This window comes from Callorhinchus milii, unplaced genomic scaffold (assembly GCF_018977255.1).
Source record: "Callorhinchus milii isolate IMCB2004 unplaced genomic scaffold, IMCB_Cmil_1.0 Scaffold3, whole genome shotgun sequence".
NCBI classification, from domain to species: Eukaryota; Metazoa; Chordata; class Chondrichthyes; order Chimaeriformes; family Callorhinchidae; genus Callorhinchus; species Callorhinchus milii.
Window position 1 is genome coordinate 54,773,543 of NW_024704744.1, and position 21,454 is coordinate 54,794,996.

The 21,454-nt window shown below is 45.8% G+C and overlaps 1 protein-coding gene across 1 annotated transcript; it reads left to right on the forward strand.

Annotated features, from left to right (window-relative positions):
- Window positions 1-19,595: 19,595 nt before the first annotated feature.
- On the forward strand, window positions 19,596-21,202 carry LOC103178928 (cytochrome P450 1B1). Its single transcript, XM_007893918.2, has one exon. The coding sequence runs from the start codon at window positions 19,628-19,630 to the stop codon at window positions 21,182-21,184; it is 1,557 nt and encodes a 518-aa protein (XP_007892109.1). The 5' UTR covers window positions 19,596-19,627; the 3' UTR covers window positions 21,185-21,202.
- Window positions 21,203-21,454: the final 252 nt, after the last annotated feature.

Consider the following 21,454-nt stretch of genomic DNA (forward strand, 5'->3'; position numbering starts at 1 on the left):
AAGATTATTTTGTCTTGAAATATAAGATAGTCCAGAATTATGGAATATTCTTGATTTAGCTTGATCTTAACTTTGGGTCTTTTTAAGGAACCGCGGGCACCCATTTTCCAATTAAGACTGCATTTAAGATTTTTTCCAGAATTCTGAGCCTGCTTAGATTTTAAGACAAAATGGTCTCCTTGGCTAAACTTAGATCAAATAATAATTCTGAATAATCCTTATCTTTGATATAGGGCCTTTCATGTCAGGATCCAACATCCCAAACAGCTTCACGGGATATAGTGTAAAATGGAGTGATCGTATGTTTTGTGGGTGAACGTGGCAGGCAATTTCATAGAATCACAGAATCATACAGCACAGAAGGAGGCTATTTGGCCCATGCGTCTGTGCTGGCTCTTTGAAAAGAGCTATCCAAATCAGTCCTTCTCTCCCGCTCTTTCCCCATAGCCCTGCAAACTTGTCCTTCCCAAATAATTATCTACTCTCTTAAAGGTTGTTATCGAATCGCCTTCCACCACCTGTTCAGGCAATGTATTCCAGATCCAAACAAATCGCTGTGTGAAAAAATTTCTCCTCACTTCCCCTCTGTTTCTTTTGATAATCTTTTTAAATCGGTGTCCTTGAATTACTGACCATCAGTGGAAATAGTTTCTCCTTGTTCACCCGAGTAAATACCCTCATGATTTTGAAAACTTCTATTAAGTTCTATTCGACCACATCAGTCCCACCCTCTCTCGCCTCCACTGGCTCCCCATCCCCCAGAGGATTGATTTCAAGATCCTCATCCTCACCTACAAGGCCATTCATGGCCTTGCTCCCTCCTACCTCTCCAACCTACTATCCCCCTACCTACCTGCCCGTACCCTCCGTTCCTCCGGCTCCGGTCTGCTCCACGTCCCCCGCCCCAATCGCCCTACTATCGGTGGTCGGGCCTTCAGCCTCTCAGCCCCGAGGCTCTGGAACTCTATCCCCAGTGCTTTCGCCTTGCTTCCTCCCTCTCCTCCTTCAAGGCCGGTCTCAAAACCTTTCTCTTTGACCGAGCCTTCAGTTTTCCTCTCGACTCTCTTCCCCCTTCTTGCTCCCTCCCATCCCTCCCCTCACCCTGACCATTTCCCCCCTCCTTGCTCCCTCCCCTCCCCTCACCCTGACCATTTCCCCCCTGCTCGGGTCATGACCCAACTGTGCAGCGCCTTGGGACGTCCTCCTGACGTGAAAGGCGCTTTATAAATGGAATCTTGTTGTTGTTGTTGTTGTAAGTCTCCTCTTAACCTTCTCTGCTCCAAGGAGAATAATCCTAGTTTCTCTAGGCTCTCCCGATAACTGAAATCCTTCATTCCTGGTACAATCCTGGTAAATCTCCTTTGCACCTTCTCCATTGCCTTGATATCCTTCCTAAGTGTGGTGCCCAGAACTGAACACAGTCTCTAACTGAGCCCTAACCAGTGTTTTATAAAGGTTCATCATAACTTCCTGACTTTTACATTCTGTTCCCCTATTTATAAAGCCTAGTATCCCGTATGCTTTTTTTTTAAACAGATTTATCTACCTGTCCTGCCACCTTCAAAGATCTACTTATATGAACCCCCAGGTCTCTCTGTTCCTTCACCCCCTTTTTAAGATTGTACCATCAACTTATATTACCTCTCCTCATTCTTCCTTCCAAAATGCATCACTTTGCATTTCTCCACATTAAACTTCATCTGCCACGTGTCTGCCCATTTACCAGTCTGTCTATATCCCCTTGCAGTCTGCTAATATCCTCCTCACTGTTTACTACTTTTCCTAGCTTAGTATCATCTGCAAACTTCTGAACTTGTACTATTTGTGTAAAGCAATGTCACAATGGAATGGTAGAAATACTCTAATATTCGTCTCTCCTCCTCCCCAGTGATGCCAATTATAGCATTTGTACAAATATATATCTTTACTTAGAGAGTAATTAACAGCTGAAACACATTACCAGGAATTGTGGTTAAGGCCAGAATGCTGGATTCATTTAAAAGACAGTTTGATGCTGTGATGGGAAGATGGTAGGCTGGATATTCTAGAAAGATGAGATCAGATGGGCTGAAGTGCCTACTTCACCCAAAGCAATCTTGTGATCTTGTAACCTGTTGCATGAATGTAATTGCCCCAAAATGCAGTAAGTGTTTTTTAAACAAAGAAATTGAGAATGACCCACGGTATCTTTGGCTACAAGTGGGCTATGGAGTAACTACTATTTGGATCAAACTTAGTTCATGCTATACTGTGGGTAGATCCCATGTCAACATGTTCAGGAATGTTAATGCAATAAACCACAGCAAACAGGGAGGGTCTGTTGAATAACAGTTTAAATACTCAAGGTTAGCCAAGGTATTTGTCTACTAGATATAATGGAAATGTTAAAGCCACGCTCCTCACGGAATGTGGTTTATTATTATTGCACCTTATCTTCTCAGATTACTTGCTGAGATTTATAATGAATAAAATGACCATGAAAAAATACTTCAGTGATAAAAAAAAGGAACCTCAGCTCTAACAATGACACTTGGTCATGCCACCCGGTCAATATCCCTAATGATATTCTTTCAATCTGCAACCAGGGCACTCTGTGCCTCCTCATCCTTCTCAACCACTCCATCCATTGACCATTCTATCCATCTCCACTGTCTTTCTACCTGGCTCCAACTCCATGGTGCTGTGGTGTTGTAGTGTCCTGTTCTACTTTTACCTGTCCCAGGGTCTGCATGATGGTCTTTAAATAGATTTTCCCACCTTGCAAGGTTGTTTGCAGTGTTCTTCAAAGATCTTTCCTTCATTTTCTCCTCTTCCTCATTTACATCCTCCCCTCAATAACAATATCTGCTAGCATGGCTCCACTTTTACATGTATGCAGATGTCACTCTATGCTACCTCTTGACCTCAAGCCTTGGCTCCCAGACGACTCATGAGCAATCATCAAACATCAAACTCTGAATGGGTCATATCTTCCCTCACAAGATTACAGAATTGCTCTGGATGAAGAAGGCCCTTTGGCCCAATCTGATCTCACCCCTCCAGAAAACGACTCTACCATCTCTCCATCACTGCATCAAGCTGCATTTTAAATGAGTTCTATGTCCTGGCCTCTATCACCTTTCCTGGCAACCTGTTCCAGTTGGTAATTACCCTCTGCATAAAGAAAAGCATCATTGTTTTTCTTGTGCAGATAAGAAAAACATAAAGAAAAACTGGGAGCCAGTGAGAACCTCCTCCCTGCATTGATCACATCCAAGCTTGACTATGTCAATGCTCTGCTCTCCTCTCAGACTGAGGCTCTAGCCAGTATAAATGAACATAATGGAGATTCAGTTGAGTGCATGTGCAACACTCCATGCAAGTGAGCGAAGTTACTAGTCCCGCTATTTACTCGCACTGTGCAACTAAATTATATCTTTAGTCACCTCAAGCGCATCTGTGAGGCTGGATTACTTTGGCTGATTTCATGAAATTAAGTGTTCATCATTGTGTACAGTGTAAGGTTAGAGGCTGAGAAAAGATAGTCATAGAAAGCGAGAGATAGAAAGTTGGAGAGATTCAGAGAGACAGAATCCAAATAGAGATAAATTGACGGGACGTTAACATTAAACAGGAATTTGTTGTTCAGCCTCTCACTTTCTCGAAAGAGGAGGCACAACAACTACTGAATATATGGCAATGTTGTGCTGTGTGCGCAATCCCATAAGAAACAAGGCGGAGACTACGCAATCTCTTCCTTTCCACTTAACCCTCTATAAAGGGCTGATATTGAGCAAGCACTCATTAGTTGTTGTTTGTCATCCAGCACGAAAGAACTGATGGCATTAGGATACGTTAGACTAACCTGTACATTAACACAGTGTTTGGTTACCCTGCAAATTGCCCTCTGCAGCTATTAGAGTCAGGAGATTTTAATCCCATTGTGCGTAGGCCCTGGCCTTGAAGGTTGTATCAAAGAGTTTTGAAGACTGTGCCAATATTCATTGTGTCATCCTATGTCCACAATGCTTTGCTGCAAATGAATTGGTACAAGACACACATTCTGAATTCGGCTGGGACCTGTGCTCAACCATGCTATAATTAGCACAGAAACCTGGGTGTGTACACATGATAAACCTCAAGCAATCTAATAAACAACACCACTCAACCAAGGATTTAATCCATCATTTTAGGCTGAGACGTCACACCAGTCAACATTCCCATTTATAGCATAGGAAAGATTTCAGAGAATTACCTTTTTTTTCTGTCAGGAATTCCTGCTGAAGTTTGGGATTTTTTGTCCAATTCATGATCGTAGATGCCAATAATTATGGAACTGGCTTCAAGGAGAGCCTGAGCTCCAAAGTGAATGAGCTAACTTAACATATAAGTGTGAAAAGGCGAGATTGTTGTAGCACCCTGGATTAGTGACAGTCGGCCAAAAATAGCATGTGAGGTGCAAGACTTGGGACAAAATCTGAGATCAGACGAAAGCCTCAGGGAAGATTGAATTGCAGGAAAAATGAGAAAATCAAACAAGAAAAGCATAGGAGAATTTAAAGTATTTGAAGACTTGATGTATTCGGGTCAAATATCATGGCATATTAGGAAATGGAAGATATATTAAATGCTCCAAGACACTACCCTGCATGAATCCCATAATAACAATTCCGGTCAGAAATTGGTCTATCTGCCCAGGCACCTAATTTCACTCAAGATTCATTCAAATACGCACTCCTGCTAATCAGGTGAACCATGACTTAATAACAATAACTTGCACTTGTATAGAGACCTTTCATGAAGGAAGAACATGTCAATGGACTTTCTAAAGCTATATTGGGACCCTGACCTGGAAGAGAGATGGGAAAGTGGGTAGGTGCATTCCTCTCCAAAGTCCTGGAATGAGTCGTCGCATCCCAGCTCTGCTCCTTTCTCTCTCGCCATTCCCTCTTTGAACCCCTCCAATCCGGCTTCCGCGCTGCCCACAGCACAGAAACAACCCTGGTCAAAGTCACTAATGACATTCTGAACATCTGTGATCAGGGCTCCCTCTGCCTCCTTGTCCTCCTCAACCTCTCTGCCGCCTTTGACACTGTTGACCACTTCATCCTCATACACCGCCTCTCCGCTTTACTCAATTTTCGCGGACCTGCCCTTGCCTGGTTCACTTCCTATCTCTCTCATCGTCTCCACTTCGTTGCCTCTAATGGGTTCTCCTACAGCCCCCGCACTTTCACATCTGGCGTACCCCAGGGCTCTGTCCTTGGCCCTCTCCTCTTTAATATCTGCATGCTCCCCTTGGTGACATCGGCCTCGACCACCCTTTCAGGCAATGCGTTCCAGATTCGAACAACTCGCTGCGTGAAAAAATTTCTTCTCACCTCCCCTCTGCTTCTTTTAGATACTATTTTGAATCTGTGACCTCAAGCCACTGACACACCCACCAGTGGAAACAGTTTTTCCCTTTCTAACCTATCAAATTCCCTCATGATTTTGAAGACCTCCATTAGGTTTCCTCGTAACCTTCTCTGCTCCAATGAGAATAATCGCAGCCTCTCCAGCCTTTCCTCATAATCAAAGTCCCTCATTCCTGGTACCATTCTCGTAAATCTCCTCTGTACCCTTTCCAATGCCTTAACATCCTTCCTATAGTGTGGTGCCCAGAACTGGGCGCAATATTATAACTGAGGCCTAACCAGTGTTTTATATAGGTTAATCATAACCTCCTGACTCTTGTACTCTATGCCCCTATTTATAAAGCCTGGTATCCCACATGCCCTTTTTATAGCTTTATCTACCTGTCCTACCACCTTCAATGATTCATTTACCTGAACCCCCAGGTTTCTCTGCTCTTTCCCCCCCCTTAGGATTGTATTACCAGCCTATGTTGCCTCCCCTCATTCTTTCTACCAATATGCATTACCTCGCATTTCTCCACATTGAAATTCATCTACCATGTGTCTGCCCATTTTACCATTCCCTCTATGTCTTCCTGCTACTATGCTTCTCACTGTTTACCACCCTACTTAACTTTGTGTCGTCCGCAAACTTGGAAATGGTATTTGCTATACCCAAGTCCAGATCATTTATGTATATTAAGAAGAGCAGTGGTCCTAATGCTGATCTCTGGGGGACTCCACAGTACACTTCCCTCCAGTCAGAAAAGCAGCCGTTCACCACAACGCTCTGCTTTCTGTCTCCCAGCCAGTTCTGGATCCTTTTATATCAAGGGCTTCTATCTTTCTTACAGTCCTTTCATGTGGCACTTTGTCAAATGCCTTTTGAAAGTCCATATAAACTACATCAACTGCACTACCTTTCCTCTCCGTTACCTCATCGAAAAATTCTATTAGATTTGTTCGACAAGATCTGCCTTTAACACATTTTTGCTGGCTGTCCCTAATTAACCCATATTCTTCTAAGTGAAGATTTATTCTGTCCCAGATTATAGTCTCCAGGAGTTTCCCTACTATTGATGTTAGGTTGACTAGCCTGTAGTTTCCAGGTTTTCCTTCTGTCCCTTTTTGTACAGGGGAGTCACATTGGTCCCTCTCCAGTCCTCTGGCACCACCCCTGTGTCCAACGAAGATTGAAAAATTGTAGTCAAAGCCTCCGCTATTTGTACCTGTGCCTCCCATAGTAATCTTGGTTGCATCCCGTCCGGACCCGGCGACTTATCTACCTTCAGCCAAGCCAACCTTTTCGGTACTTCCTCTCTGTTTATACTTATCCTATCCATTTCCTCTACCCTCTCCTCCAATACTGCAGCATTTGGTGCATCCACTTCTTTTATGAAGACAGATGCAATGTACTCATTCAGTACATCAGCCATGCCCTCTGCCTCCACAATAAGATTTCCCCCTTGGTCCTTAATTGGCCCCACCCTACCTTTCACTAAGCTTTTTTCTTGATACGTTTGTAAAATATTTTAGAATTCCCGTTAATGTTACCCGCTAACCTTTTTTCGTATAATCTTTTTGGCCCTCTTATTTCCTTTTTCAAACCTCTTCAGCACTTCCTATATTCTATTTGGTTGTCTTCTGTGTCTTGGGTTTCACATTTGTCATACGCCTCCTTTTTCTGCTTCATTCTAGATTCAATTACCTTCGTCATCCAGTGAGGTTTGGATGCCCTACTTTTCCCTTTGGAGAAATATATTTATTCTGTCCCTGAGCTATCTCATCATTGAAGACTTCCCACTGCTCTTTAGTTGTTTTATCTGCCAATCTTTCTTTCCAGTCCACCTTGGTTAGGTCTCTTTTTAACTCACTGAAATTTGCCCTCTTCCAGTTGAATATCTTCACCTTAGATGCTCCAGTAAAATCCTGTGAAATGCTTTGAGACATTCTTCCAAATTGAAAGGTGCTATACCAAATATAAGGATTATTATTATAATGTGTATGATTTTTTGACTAAAGACATGTGCAGAAACAAAATGAAGGAAATCTGCTGGAGAATTAAGAATCGAAAGACTCCCAGATGACTCAGAGTAATGTTCACATACTGGCGGGAAACCTCTATCTGTGCTGAGTTAGCAGACCTGCAAATGACAGTCTGTGAAATAAGACTTTGCAGCTATTTTCCAAAAACAATATCACGGCACAACTAAAACTTAATATCCTGTGTATTGTTGCTTAAGTATTTTATGAAAATCCGCAAAAAGTGCACGTCACCAAACCCAATGAAAATACAGTACTGCACAGTGACACACGGCAATAATATTACTTGTAAAACATGATTTAATCTGGTTCTATAATCTAAACTCATGATAACTCATCACTGAATTATTTATTTATGACACAGTACTTAAGCATGCACATATATATTTTTATTTTATCCTTAAGTATTTAACTGAGGCTTATATTTAATCTTGGTTTGATTAAATCCATGTTTGTCTACTTAGCCCTGTTGTTTCTGGTTCCAGACTGAGTACTGAGACTTAAAAACAAATGTCATTAAATTCACGCTCACTTTTTCTACCAAGCGAAAAAAAAATTGGTTAATTAATACGCAAATCAATATGTCTGTTCGTCTGAAAAATATACAGTCAGTACACTAAAGGAAGCACTTTGAGATGTCCTCCCAACATGAAAGGTGCTATATCAAATGCAAGAAATATTGTTCTGATCAAGGTGGGAGATAGAAGTAATGAGATATAGAACGCATTTACACCACATAAAATCAGCACAGAGCACTCACTGTTGGTTCAAACTATGTAATGTAACATAGAGCAAGCTCAATTTGCTTTAATTCTCAACATTAGCATCAACATGCAGCACTATACCTACCCTTTAATTTCCTACACCAAGTGTTTGAATGGCTATTCTCAGTCAGATAGCCCTGAATTTGTCCTGAATTATTAATAATTGAACTGCAATTGCCTAAATGGTTCTAGATCCAGAAGGAAATTCTCACCCGAAGAGAGGGAGAAGCACAATAAAGATGGACTGAAAGAAAAGTGAGAGGGAAAAGAGGTGGATATAATAGGCTTCCCGCAGTTGAAAATTGTACCTGCAGTTTCTTTGGAATATTTTGATTTGGACAACATCCCAGCATAAGTTTGATGCCAGGCTTCAAACAAAGCAAGAAATGTGTGGGGGGCCCACATAACTTGGAACACACCTATCTCAGGATCTCATCTCCTACGGTTAAATAACTTGTTGCAACACCATTTACTGGAAAGAGTGAAACAGCTCTTGCAGGCCCTTATTCATCACTTTTCACCTGAGAATGTAATTAATATGTGTGAGATTTTTAGAGAACAAATATTGAAATTGGACAAATTGAACATTTTAATGAATGTTGGAAAGACAGCTTCCAGAAATAACTTCTGCAGGCATATTGTACCCTAGGCTCCTTCGAGACTGGAAAGAGCAAATCTGAATATCTGATCACACTTCAAGCACCACAGCACAAAGCATTAAAGGGAACGTGTTTACATGATCTTTATTTCTTCCGGGAAAGAATAATAAAGTCATTTTTGTCATAGTAATGTCACTCCTAAGTGGCGTGATGATACGTGTCTACATAGGTCCACTTTATGTCACATTATATGGTTGCCTTTAGGAGTGTTTGTGTGGCAGTTATTTTTCTTTGAACATCCATCATCTGCTGTGATGTAGCTGGGAGCCCACTTTGCAACAGGATTGTGGAAAATTCTTAAATTAAGTCCAACTTGAAAGCCGCTTTTCCGCAGGTGTTAAAAACAATCGGTTTCCAAATTAAGACTAAATTTAAGAATTTTCAGCGATTCTGTATAGTTTTAAAGTTTCAGACAGGCTAAAAATACGTGGAATTTTCCACATATGAGAATGTGTGTACCCTGTGATCCAACACCTAGGGTTACTCTGCACATAAGATTGGCCGCTCCTATTTGCAGTGCCTGAGGGAGTTCTAAAATCCACTGGTCCCAGTGATCGCTGAGTGCCACTATTCCAACACTGAGCTAGGCCATACTGTAAGAATATTTGTTTGATATTTTTTATTTCCCAATGCAACTTTTCAGGATGTTTTAATGCTGGTAGATCACACACAATACAATTATAGAATGCTACAGCACAGAAATAGGTCATTCGGCCCATCAAACATGGGGCAAAGTCCAATTGGAACTAGAATCACGATAAGAGTGTTGAACAAAATAATTGGATGTTTTAAAATAGCTTCCCTGAGAAATATATACCATGGTTGTTGCTTAACCTCCCAGGTATGGTTAACATATAAAGAAATTATTTCAGCTTTCCCATCCTTCTGTTCATTCCCTGTAACCTTGACAATTGTATATACAGTATTCTACCATCCTGGTTTAGGAGTGTCTCTGTGATTCCTACCACAGTGTAATTAATGGCCACCACAAATGTCTTCAATTCCATTATTTCACCTGGAATTCTTTTCTTACCTTGTTCTACTCCTGAGTCACGGCATTTACATCTCTTCACCCACACAAACCCACTTCCGTGTGGAGTTAAAATCCCCAACCACAAATTTGGGATTTTAAATAACTCATTCTTTCCCCTCATCCACAAAAAATCACAAATGTTTAAATTTAAAAGCTAAGAAAAACACAACAAATTGAACAAATGACCGCCTCTCCACAAACAAAATGACCAAAGGATATGTTCAATGAGCATATGATTTGTATATTTTGCATTGTCATTGTCACTATCTCATCACTGGGTTTATTTCGCTCGCAAAATACACAATTAGTCCACTTTAAATATATCTTGTGAAACAGTTTGAGATGTCTTGATGATGCGATAAGGTACGATATAAAATGTAAGGATTATTATTATTTATTTTCATACTGTGTTGTGGGTGCTCAGCGATAGAGTGAGTGTGCCTTCCTGCTGTTTACTATTAATTTCATTCTGCTTCTTCGCTTAACGTGGGTGGATTAGATCAAAAAACCACACAGCCGTGTGCCAGCTTCTGCAGACTAGGATCTCAAAACTCTGGAAAGAACTGAATGACTTTCTTGCTCGTTCACTTTGTTTGCCCCAAGCTAATAAGCTGAGGCATCGCGTGCAATGGGCAAGTGTTAGCATAACTCAGCTTTACATAAACTGAACTTCAGGTGAGTGACAAATAACAGGTCTATCTGGGTTTCTTTTCCACAGTGTGCAAGTTCAAATCAAAGGCGTGGGACAAAAGACAAGCAGATTAAACCAGAATGTTTTAGAATAAAATGTCACAGTGTATCAAATAATGACTATGTTCCCATTACGTGTCACCTTTCCATTTAAACCTCATGGTGAAAAAATCTGCCCATGCTAAATTCCAGGAAGCCAATATTTGGCTATTTTAAATATCATAGCTGTCTTCTTCTCACGAAAACAGAGAACACAGCGGAGATAACAATTGTCAATGCATTTTTGCATTAGTGAAAGCAACACTTTCAGTCTGCACTTTAGCTTGTTACCACGTGTGGCCATTCAGCATCACCATCATCTGAAGATCACAAGCTTCTCACATGGTCAAATCGCCTTGCATTATTGCAGGTGAATATACAATCCCAATAAACACGAAAGTGTTACGGCAAAGCAGTAACAGATAAAACCAATAATAAAGTATAACCCCACAATACGAAGGGGTATAGCCAATACCGGGAAATCATTGAAGTTTTTTGGGCTCGGGTTTATATTGCCCTCACTCTGGGAAATAAGGTTGTGATTTCCTGACACATCAAAACTGAGCTGGTTATATAAAGCGATTCCCACCATGGGGTACTGACTGATGCAATGTAAGGCAAACCACCCATCATGTGAGATGTTAAAGCAATGTCTCGGCCTGTGCTACTGGGTGAGATGGGCATTAAAATATGTATTGCTCTATTTTGAAACCTGTTGCTGCCAATGTCTTCCTCATCCAAATTCACACAAAATCCCATCTCATTGCTTTTGTGTGACATTAACAACAAATTACTATACATATATTATTCAACAGAGTAGCTGCCATATAATACTTAATAGTAGTCGGTTTAACAATCATTTAACAGTAATCGGTGAGCCAGAGAGCACCAAGCATGGTAACTCTTCTCAGACACCCTGTTTCTTGCCTGTGTAGAATTACTGTAATTCAATTTTTTTCTCCAAATTATGGCAGACATTTTAATTTACATAATTAATGCTTAATACACAATTTCAACCCAAATGATGGTCATTGAAGAACCCGTGGCTATCGCTGACTCGCCAATAATGTTAAATATTCCTGTGTGGTCTCATACTAAAGGGTCTTAAAAGTAAAATGTTCTATATTTAAAAGGCACTTTGTTATTTGTGCAGTGAAATGGCAGTTCTAATATGGACAATGCAAAGCAAACTGAGATGACAAGCTTCCCTAAATTGGTTAGCCAGCTCCTAATCCTGGAGTTACAGGAACCAACTCAACATAAACTGCAGGAATAACCAGAGCATTATCTAATTGTTATCCAAGGTACAGATTAAATTGCACCATTGTAAATCACACTGTGGTGGCTTTATTTGTGATATAAAAATAACATCCATTGTTTTAATTGTTTAATTGAACTTTCTGTTCCATCTATGTTTCACCAAGTAGTGACATAGTCTTTATGCCCAAAAGAATTCTGAAAAATGGTATTGGACATATTTTATTGTAATATTGTGTGACACATTTTGTGGGCAAGGTGACTGGTGATGAGTTATAAAATTAATAATAATTCCTGCATTTGATATAGTGTCTTTTCCATCAGAACCACTTCACCGGGCTGTTTGACCAAAACAGATAAAAGATTAAAAGTCACTGTGTAAACCAGTGGTGAAAAGTCCATGACTTGCAAGCCAGTAATTCCTACACTGAGGGTGCCTTAAGCACATCCTGAATATGTAATGAGTATCAAACTTATTGCTAAATTGATTCCCTATTGACACTACTGCAAAATGCAACCAGGTTTATTCAGTGATTTAAGTGGGCTGGGTTGTTCTGGTACACAATCGGCTTTTTAAAAAATCTTTATCCTCAAATAACACATTGTCTCTCACACCCCATCTGTGTAAGCTGGGTCTCTCCCATCCCCCGCCTTCTTGAAACATAATAATCCAACATACATGTTTTAAACACGTTTTAGCCTCAGGCTGTCACCAGGTCCAGGGAAACTCCTCCCTCACGTGGACAACTGGTTTTGTCAGTTTTCAGATCACACTTTGTGAAGAAGAATTCAAGACATAAAGAGACCCAAATATCAATTAATGAATATTATCTTGAAGTTACAAATAACAATGAAATACAACTTTGAGTAAAAGCTAGAAAAAGCATTTGAATTTACTTGGCTTGGCCATCTGTTTATCTTCCAATCTCTCCTTATTCTTTTTCCATTTTCTTTTTCTCTTTTCCTAGTTCACAACATCACGTTCAGGTGAAGACCTTCGGCCCATTTGATCTCATCCTTTCAGAATTCCCATCCTGGCTCTGTGACACTATCACCCCCTCCATCCCCCAGAGGATAGAAATAAAAATCCTTGTCCTCACCTTCAAAGCCCTCCAAGGCCTTGCTCCTTCCTACCTCTGTGACCTGCTAACTCCATATCGACCTAACCCCGCTCCCCTTGGACGCCCCACCATCGGCAGTCAGGTCTTCAGCCTTTCTGCCCTCACTTTGGAAATCCATCCACAGTGCCTTTGTCTGGCCTCCTTCAAGACACATTTCAAGGCACTCCTTTTAGACCTTCAGCCACTCTCTTACCCCTCCCCTCCCCACCCTCCTGATCCCAACCACCAGTTCAGATCTAAAAGAGAGAGAAATTGTTCGTAATGGATACAAATGTAGCTGCCATATAGGAGTGGAGTGTCACTTAAAATCTCCAATGTAAAAAAACATAATGAATAACCTGAGCCATTTGTTTGTATGCAGATAAAGGGCATATGTTCTACAACTAGATGGAGCTGAGCAAATAGAGATCAATAATACCACTCAAATAAATTCGAACTAAGCTCCATTCAGTTAAAATATGATAGAATGTCATTTAAAATAAAATGTGTCCAATATCACAATTTGTAATTTTAGGTGTGTGAATTAGCCAATATCCATTTTGTGATGGGAAAAGGGGGAAGGATGATTGCTGTCAAATGTAAGGACTGGGTATTTTTAGGATACATGCCATCCAATTTGTCTACTACTAGTGGATTGGAAATCACTTTGGACAATAAGATCCAAATAGTAAACACTTCAAATGAGCTCTCTGCAGTTAAAATATGGCCACTCACTTGAAATGTGCCGAAGCATGGAAGCCAACACTTCACCAGAATTGACCTGGTTCCATTGTAAACAATCAGACCCTTTAAATATCTTTAAGTTCCGAAATTATGTTCCTTAAATACTTTTTCGGGGTCAGCCGGGAGTCTGACACATGCAGAAAACCATCACCATGCTTAAGAGTATCCAACCAAACTGAGAATTCCATGAGAATACTTTTCAATGTAAAAAAGGGAGGAGAGAAAAATTCTGGCTCTTTGCAATCGTTGGTCTCTGTTTCCTTGTTTGAATAGTCATTGATGCAAAATTAAAAGTACATCTTCACTTGCTGTTGGCTGAATTGGGTGAAAAACAACAACAAATTACATTTGTATCGCGCCTTCAATGTCGGAAGGATAATTACATTGCACATTCTGCCCTGGATTGACAGTGTACCATGCGACCCTATCTCCTCCCTTGGAAAACAGATTTAACTAATTGACCTGAGTTGATATGCAGGAGTTGATATTTATTCAAGGGTCAGAGCGAAGCTAACACTATCCCCAGCTAATGCGGGGAGGTGGTGGTGGTGGGGGGCTTTCCCTTTGTTGAAACAGACACAGCCATGTCCATGTGAAGTTTTGGAACGGGTTTTTTAGGAGAAGACAAACACGAGTGTTAATTCTGAACATGAAACATCAAAGCCGTAAACGTTTTCTGAAGGAATCTTCAGAGCAAACTGGATCTGTAGCAGATTGCACATCTGGCTTACTTCAATACTTTCACCCAACAACAACAACATGAATTTGTATAGCGCTCTTCACACAGGATAGCGATCCGGAGTGCTTGACAGTGACAGTCTGACCCTGAGCCAGGTGGAGAGGTGACCTTAAGATCGATCAAAGAGGAAGCTCTTTAGGCTGGATTTGAACTTGGGGAGGGAGGGGACAAGGCTGAGGGATTGAATGTGTGTGTGGGGGTCCATGTGGGTGTATGCATGGTGGGGGAGGCAGTGAGATTGGGGGGCAGTGAGTGTGTGGGGAGGGCAATGAGTGTCTGGGGGGCAGTGAGTGTGTGGGGAGCGGTGAGTGTGTGGGGGGGGTCAATGAATATGTGGCGGGGGAGTCAGTGTGTCAGTGGGGCAATGAGTGTGTGGGGGGCGGTGAGTGTGTGGGTGGCAGTGAGTGTGTGGGGGGCAGTGAGTGTGTGGGGGGCAGTGAGTGTGTGTGGGGGGCAGTGAGTGCGTGGGGGGGCGGTCAGTGTGTGTGAGTGGGCGATCTGTGTGTGTGGGGTGGGCGGCCAGTGCGTGTGTGGGAGGTTGGAGTGTGTGGGGAGAGGTCAGTGTGTGAGGGGGTCAGTGTGTGTGTGGGGGGGTCAGTGTGTGGGGGGGGGTCAGTGTGTGGGGGTGGAGAGGGGGCAGTGTATGTGGGGGTGGTGGGGAGGGGGCGGTGTGTGTGTGGGGAGCTGGGGAGGGGGCAGTGTGTGTGTGGGGGGGAGGGGGCAGTGTGTGTGGGGTGGAGGGGTCAGTGTGTATGTGTGGGGGAGGGGGCAGTGTGTGTGTGTATGGGGGTGTGTGGAGAGGGGCAGTGTGTGGGGTGGTGGGGAGGGGGCAGTGTGTGTCTGAGGTGGTGGGGATGGGGCAGTGTGTGTGTGGGGTGGTGGGGAGGGGGCAGTGTGTGTGGGGTAGTGGGGAGGGGTCAGTGTGTATGTGTGGGGGGTGGGGAGGGGGCAGTGTGTGTGTGTATGGGGGTGGTGTGGAGAGGGGGCAGTGTGTGTGTGAGGTGGTGGGGAGGAGGCAGTTTGTGTGTGGGGGGGTGGTAGTGGGGAGGGGGCAGTGTGTGTGTGTGGGGTGTGTGTGTGCCTCCTCTGCCACAGCCAGGTGGAGAATCAATTCACTGGCAGTCAGTAAGCCCCCACTGCGGATAAAACATATGTATTGAAATTTCATGTAAAATGGATGATCTTATCCTTGTTTTCTGTGTGAAGTACAGGGTGTTATCTTTGCATTTCCACAACTATTTTACTGCGTGGGGCGTGCGTCTTCCAGGGACGTTAACTTTTACTAGAGAACATCTGGTGAGAATGCCAAGCGATTTGCCAACACGAATTCCAGCAATCTTCACGAGTTAGTGAGTCTTCACCCTTGCAATAAATCTCTTAGAATTTGATCCAAAGGCTGTTTTGGCACTTCAGAAAATCTCCCACAAAAATGTCAATTGTAAATCAATTGCTGCAGTCAGATTGCCTCCTTTTCTTTTAAGCAGTTTTCACTATATTGTACTGTTGTATAACTGTAAAAATACATTATACATACAGTTACAACGATAGTGCTACGGTCTAATTTTTCATGTACTGTATTTTTGTTAGGCAATAAGTCTTGTGGGAGTCCTGTAGCTCAGTGGTTAGAGCACTCGCTTTGCAAGCGAGAGACCTGAGTTCAATTCCAGGCAGAGGGCGAAACCTTGGGCAAGTTTCCTTACTCCACGCGCCTAATAATAATCCCTCCAAAACAAAACAATAATAAATTGGTCATTTTCAATCTACGGCTGTATGTGGGACATTGCTGTGCGCAATTGGCTGCTGCGTTCGCCCACAAATATACAGTCCATTCACTTTACAGTGTGTTCTGTGAAGCGCTTTGGGATGTCCTCCCGACGTGAAAAGCGCTATATCAAATGCAAGGATTATTATTATTATTATATTATTATTATTGTGCAATCTCTATTTAAAATAATATTCGTACAGGTGTGTATGCAACCACCCCATCCAACCAACCCCAAAACCTCAGATGCTTCCTTGTTGAGTGTTTGAGAAGCATTCAGCCTGGGAGGCGGTAAGGCGAGGAGCTCCACCCAGTGCCCGCAAAACCATGGCTTACAAATGCGCCTTAATGTTTGGTTTAACGGTTTGGTTTAATCCTCCGGAATAACCCACTCGAAACCGTCTCAAAACAGGTGCCGGAGGGGAACGATCGATCATTTGACAAACAAAGGGGTGTAATAAAGTCAGTGAGACAGCCCCGGGGCTCACTGCAGAGGCAGACAGTCGAACATACTCACAATTTGCAGTATATTATGCAAAAGGAAATCATTATAGTGACAATTATTATTATTATTATTAAGTCACTGAAGGGTGGGGGGGGGGGGGCGGGGGGGGGGGCAGAAATGTCCTGAGTGAGTGATTCCTGGGGGAATATCTCCCACAAGCGGGTCTGGAGCACCCAAACCTGTGTGGGGAGTGACTGAGCTGCAGACGGTGGAGGTTTTGCTTTAATTGGGGGTTTGGCAAAAGCGCTGAGTGTTCATTCACGAACCCAACAAGAAACCGGGGGTTACAAGGGCTCGGCTCCGGCTCCTCACTGTGTGGCTCAAACATCCGCCGGTCGGTCTTGACCGAGAGAACAGACCCGACCGACCCCGGGGAGCGGCGCGGCGCGGCTCAGCTCGGCTCGGCTCGGGTGGGCTCGGGTGGGCTGCGGAGCCGCAGGGCAGCGGTTGGACTGGTTTCCTTCGCGCAAATCCGGGAGTACGGTTGCAGTGTGAGCAGCAGCAGGGCAGCCCGGGTGGGCAGGCAGGGCAGGGCAGGGTGGGCAGGCAGGGCAAGGCAGGGTGGGCAGGCAGGGCAGGGCAGGATGGGCAGGCAGGGCAAGGCAGGGTGGGCAGGCAGGGCAAGGCAGGGTGGGCAGGCAGGGCAGGGCAGGGTGGGCAGGCAGGGCAGGCAGGGCAGGGCAGGGTGGGCAGGCAGGACAGGGCAGGGTGGGCAGGCAGGCAGGGCAGGGCAGGGCAGGGTTGGCAGGCAGGCAGGGCAGGGCAGGGTGGGCAGGCAGGGCAGGGCAGGGCAGGGTGGGCAGGCAGGGCAGGGCAGGGTGGGCAGGCAGGGCAGGCAGGGCAGGGCAGGGCAGGCAGGGCAGGGTGGGCAGGGCAGGGTGGGCAGGCAGGGCAGTCAGGGCAGGGCAGCCCGGGTGGGCAGGCAGGGCAGCCCGGGTGGGCAGGCAGGGCAGGCAGGGCAGTCAGGGCAGGGCAGTCAGGGCAGGGCAGGCAGGGCAGGGCAGTCAGGGCAGGGCAGGCAGGGCAGGGCAGGGCAGGGTGGGCAGGCAGGGCAGGGCAGGGTGGGCAGGCAGGGCAGGGCAGGGTGGGCAGGCAGGGCAGGGCAGGGTGGGCAGGGCAGGGCAGGCAGGGCAGCCCGGGTGGGCAGGCAGGGCAGCCCGGGTGGGCAGTCAGGGCAGTCAGGGCAGGGCAGGGCAGGGCAGTCAGGGCAGGGCAGGGCAGGCAGGGCAGTCAGGGCAGGGCAGTCAGGGCAGGGCAGTCAGGGCAGGGCAGGCAGGGCAGGGCAGGGCAGTCAGCCTTCGCCGCTGTTGCAAATGGGGGGAGAGAGGGATGAAACATGTGGTGTGTAGCCCCAACTACACATTCACATCCCACTGACAAATGGAGCAAAAGTGCGCAATTTGATGTTTCGGGTCAGTTTGGGATCATGAGGTCAGACACACACACACACACACACACACACACAGGGCAGAGGTGACCAGGAAAACCGAACTGCAATTGCGGCAGAAACGACTCCAGGACTCCAGGACTCGAGTTGCCGAAAAGAAAGAGGTTGAGAGTTTCATTCTCCGGAGGAACATCCCGAGAGAAACCGAGAGTGACTTCTTATTTAAAAGATCAGCCATCGACACCGGTTTTGCACATTGCCTGTGGCGGCGGTGGGGAGGAAGGAGAACAAGGATCGTGATGTGTGACATGAGTAACATCGCTGGTAACATTATAATGACTACATTAAAATTAATCTTATTCACCGACAGCCCTCACGTTGCTGTCTCGCTTCTCTGCTTTTCGCTTCGGGGGTTAAATTAATCGAGAGAACTGAATCATATTTTTAAAAAAAATAAATATCTGCTGCAATGAAAGGGATGAGCAAAATGGGGATCTGCGGAGAAATAAAAGGAGAGAAGGATCTTAACTGCGGGTTTTGCGATAAACCCTTAATCCATTTAAACCGTTGCTGAGTAATAAAAACATTCACATCTCGTGTACTGTGTTAAAGACCAAGTCACTGCCATAGGAAACAGGAGGAGAGATCACAGACAGAAACTCTTGTCAGATCTCCTGTGTTTTTTGGACGGGAAATCCACTTCTAGTATCAGGTTATGATATAGTGGAGTGACTGAGATTACATTTAAATGGTCCCCACAGTTGTGGCAATGCGAGTCCCGCACGCAACTCGCAAGACATCAGCGTCAAACTCTCACATGGAGTTTTAAACACTTTTCTACCCGCAGATCCGAACTCGGACTGAAGCTGAGATGCAGTCAGTCTCTCTCACAGAGAGAACCATCTTGCAGAGACAACATGTTTATTTTGCCGCTCTGATGGGGGGAGAGAGGGTGGGGGTGGGGGGGGGGGGGGGGGGGGAGAGAGGGTGGGGGTGGGGTGGGGGGGGGGGGGGGAGAGAAGGTCGTTTTATCTGCCGAGGTGATTTATGGAGTGATCCGATTCGTTGATGACTTAATGAACCTTTAGGTGCTGACATGTGACCGTAGGGAGTAAGTGTTAAAACCCGCTTGCAACCCGCAGAACCTCTGCCAGAGTACATGAAGCCGAGTTTAGTGAAGTGCCCACCAGTTTTAATGGGATATTCTGCAGTGATCTGCAACATGCGGTCCGCAGGGACGATGCCCGTCTCACCTTTACTGCAATACAGCGAGTGCTCCTGTCGTTGACAACTTGTTTGAAGGAATATAGCAAAAACGCCAGGATAGTTATTGCTTATGCGTGCATTCATATATATATATATATATACATATATATATATATTACAGCTGCAGCTGACAACTGTTGCTCAAACCGTGAAGCTACTAGTCTGATGTGAAGGCGATGCAGGCGGGACAGCTCAGCAAATAACTTATCGCTCGAACAAGGCGAGAACCGACGAAAGGGGGTGTTTTGAGCGGCGGCGGCGGCGATGAACGCGGTGCGGGTGCTGGCGGGGCAGTTCACGCAGTCCATGCAGCCGGTGCTGGCGGTGGCGCTGGTCGTGCTGACGCTGCTCCAGGTCTGCAAGTGGATGCAACAGCCGTCGGAGCAATGCCGGAGGAGACCGCCTGGCCCCTTCCCCTGGCCCATCATCGGCAACGCGACTCAGATCGGCAAGGTCCCCCACATCTCCTTCTCCAGGATGGCCCGGCGCTACGGCAACGTCTTCCAGATCAAGTTGGGCAGCCGCTCCGTGGTGGTCCTGAATGGAGAGGAGTGCATCAGGGAGGCGCTGGTCAGGAAAGCCGAGCAGTTTTCCGGGCGCCCCGACTTCGCTTCTTTCAATGAGGTTTCCGGGGGCAGGAGCTTGGCTTTCAGGAGCTACTGCGACCGGTGGAAGTTCCACAGGAGAATCGCCCACTCCACGGTCAGGGCTTTCTCCACCAACAACCCGGACACCAAGAAAACCTTCCAGAGGCACGTGGTGGGGGAGGTCCAGCAGCTGATCCAGCTGTTCGTGGAGAAGAGCCAGAGCGCGGGTTACTTCAACCCGACCAGCAACCTGGTGGTGGCCGTGGCCAACGTGATGAGCGCCTTCTGCTTCGGGAAGAGGTACAGCCACGACGATCAGGAGTTCCTGTCCTTGCTGTCCAAGAACGACCAGTTCGGGAAGACGGTGGGAGCGGGCAGTCTGGTGGATGTCATGCCCTGGCTCCAGTACTTCCCCAACCCCGTCAGGGCGGTCTTCGAGAACTTCAAGGGGCTCAACCGCGACTTCTACACCTTCATCAGGGACAAGGCTCTGCAGCACCGGGAGACCTTCAGGGCCGACACGGTCCGAGACATCATGGACGCTTTCATCCAGATCATCGACTACGAGAAGACGGTGAGCGACAAAGGGGTCAAACTGGAGAGGGAGTACGTGGACTCCACGGTGACCGACATTTTCGGGGCCAGTCAGGACACCCTGTCCACGGCTCTCACTTGGATCATCCTGTTCTTGGTCTGGAGATCCGACGTGCAGGAGCGGCTCCAACACGAGATGGACAGGGTGCTGGGCAGGGATCGCATCCCCACCATCGACGACAAGCCTCACATGCCCTACCTGACGGCCTTCCTCTTCGAGAGTCTGCGGTTCAGCAGCTTCGTGCCCATCACCATCCCGCACTGCACCACCACGGACACGCAGCTGAACGGCTACCACATCGCCAAGGACACCGTGGTCTTCGTCAACCAGTGGTCGGTCAACCACGACCCGGACAAGTGGCTCCAGCCGGAGACCTTCGACCCGGGCAGGTTTCTGAACGAGAACGGGAGCCTGAACCAGGACCTGCTGAGCTCGGTGATGATCTTCTCTCTGGGCAAGAGGCGCTGCATCGGCGACGAGTTGTCCAAGATGCAGCTTTTCCTCTTCACCTCCATCCTGATGCACCAGTGCACCATCACCGGCAATCCCACAGAGGAGCTCACTCTGGATTTTGACTACGGCTTAACCTTAAAGCCCAAACCTTTCAGCATCAAGGTGACCCTGCGAGGCGCCGTGTAACTCCCTCCCTCCCCCCCCCACCCACCTCCCACCACCACCCCTCACAGCTCATCCACACAGTCCCATCCGAGGAGGTTAAGGGGCAAAAAAAAAAAAAGCGGAGTTATGATAAAGTTGTAACCTTGTTCCAGACACACCAAAAGGGTTAATGCTTCCTTTCTGCTCTCAGTGCTCCCCCGCGGGCTCGGTGTGAGTTAGCACCAGGTCCACAGGCAGTAACCCATCCTGTGCCGAACACATACATACACTGATATCCTGCTCACCCCCTCC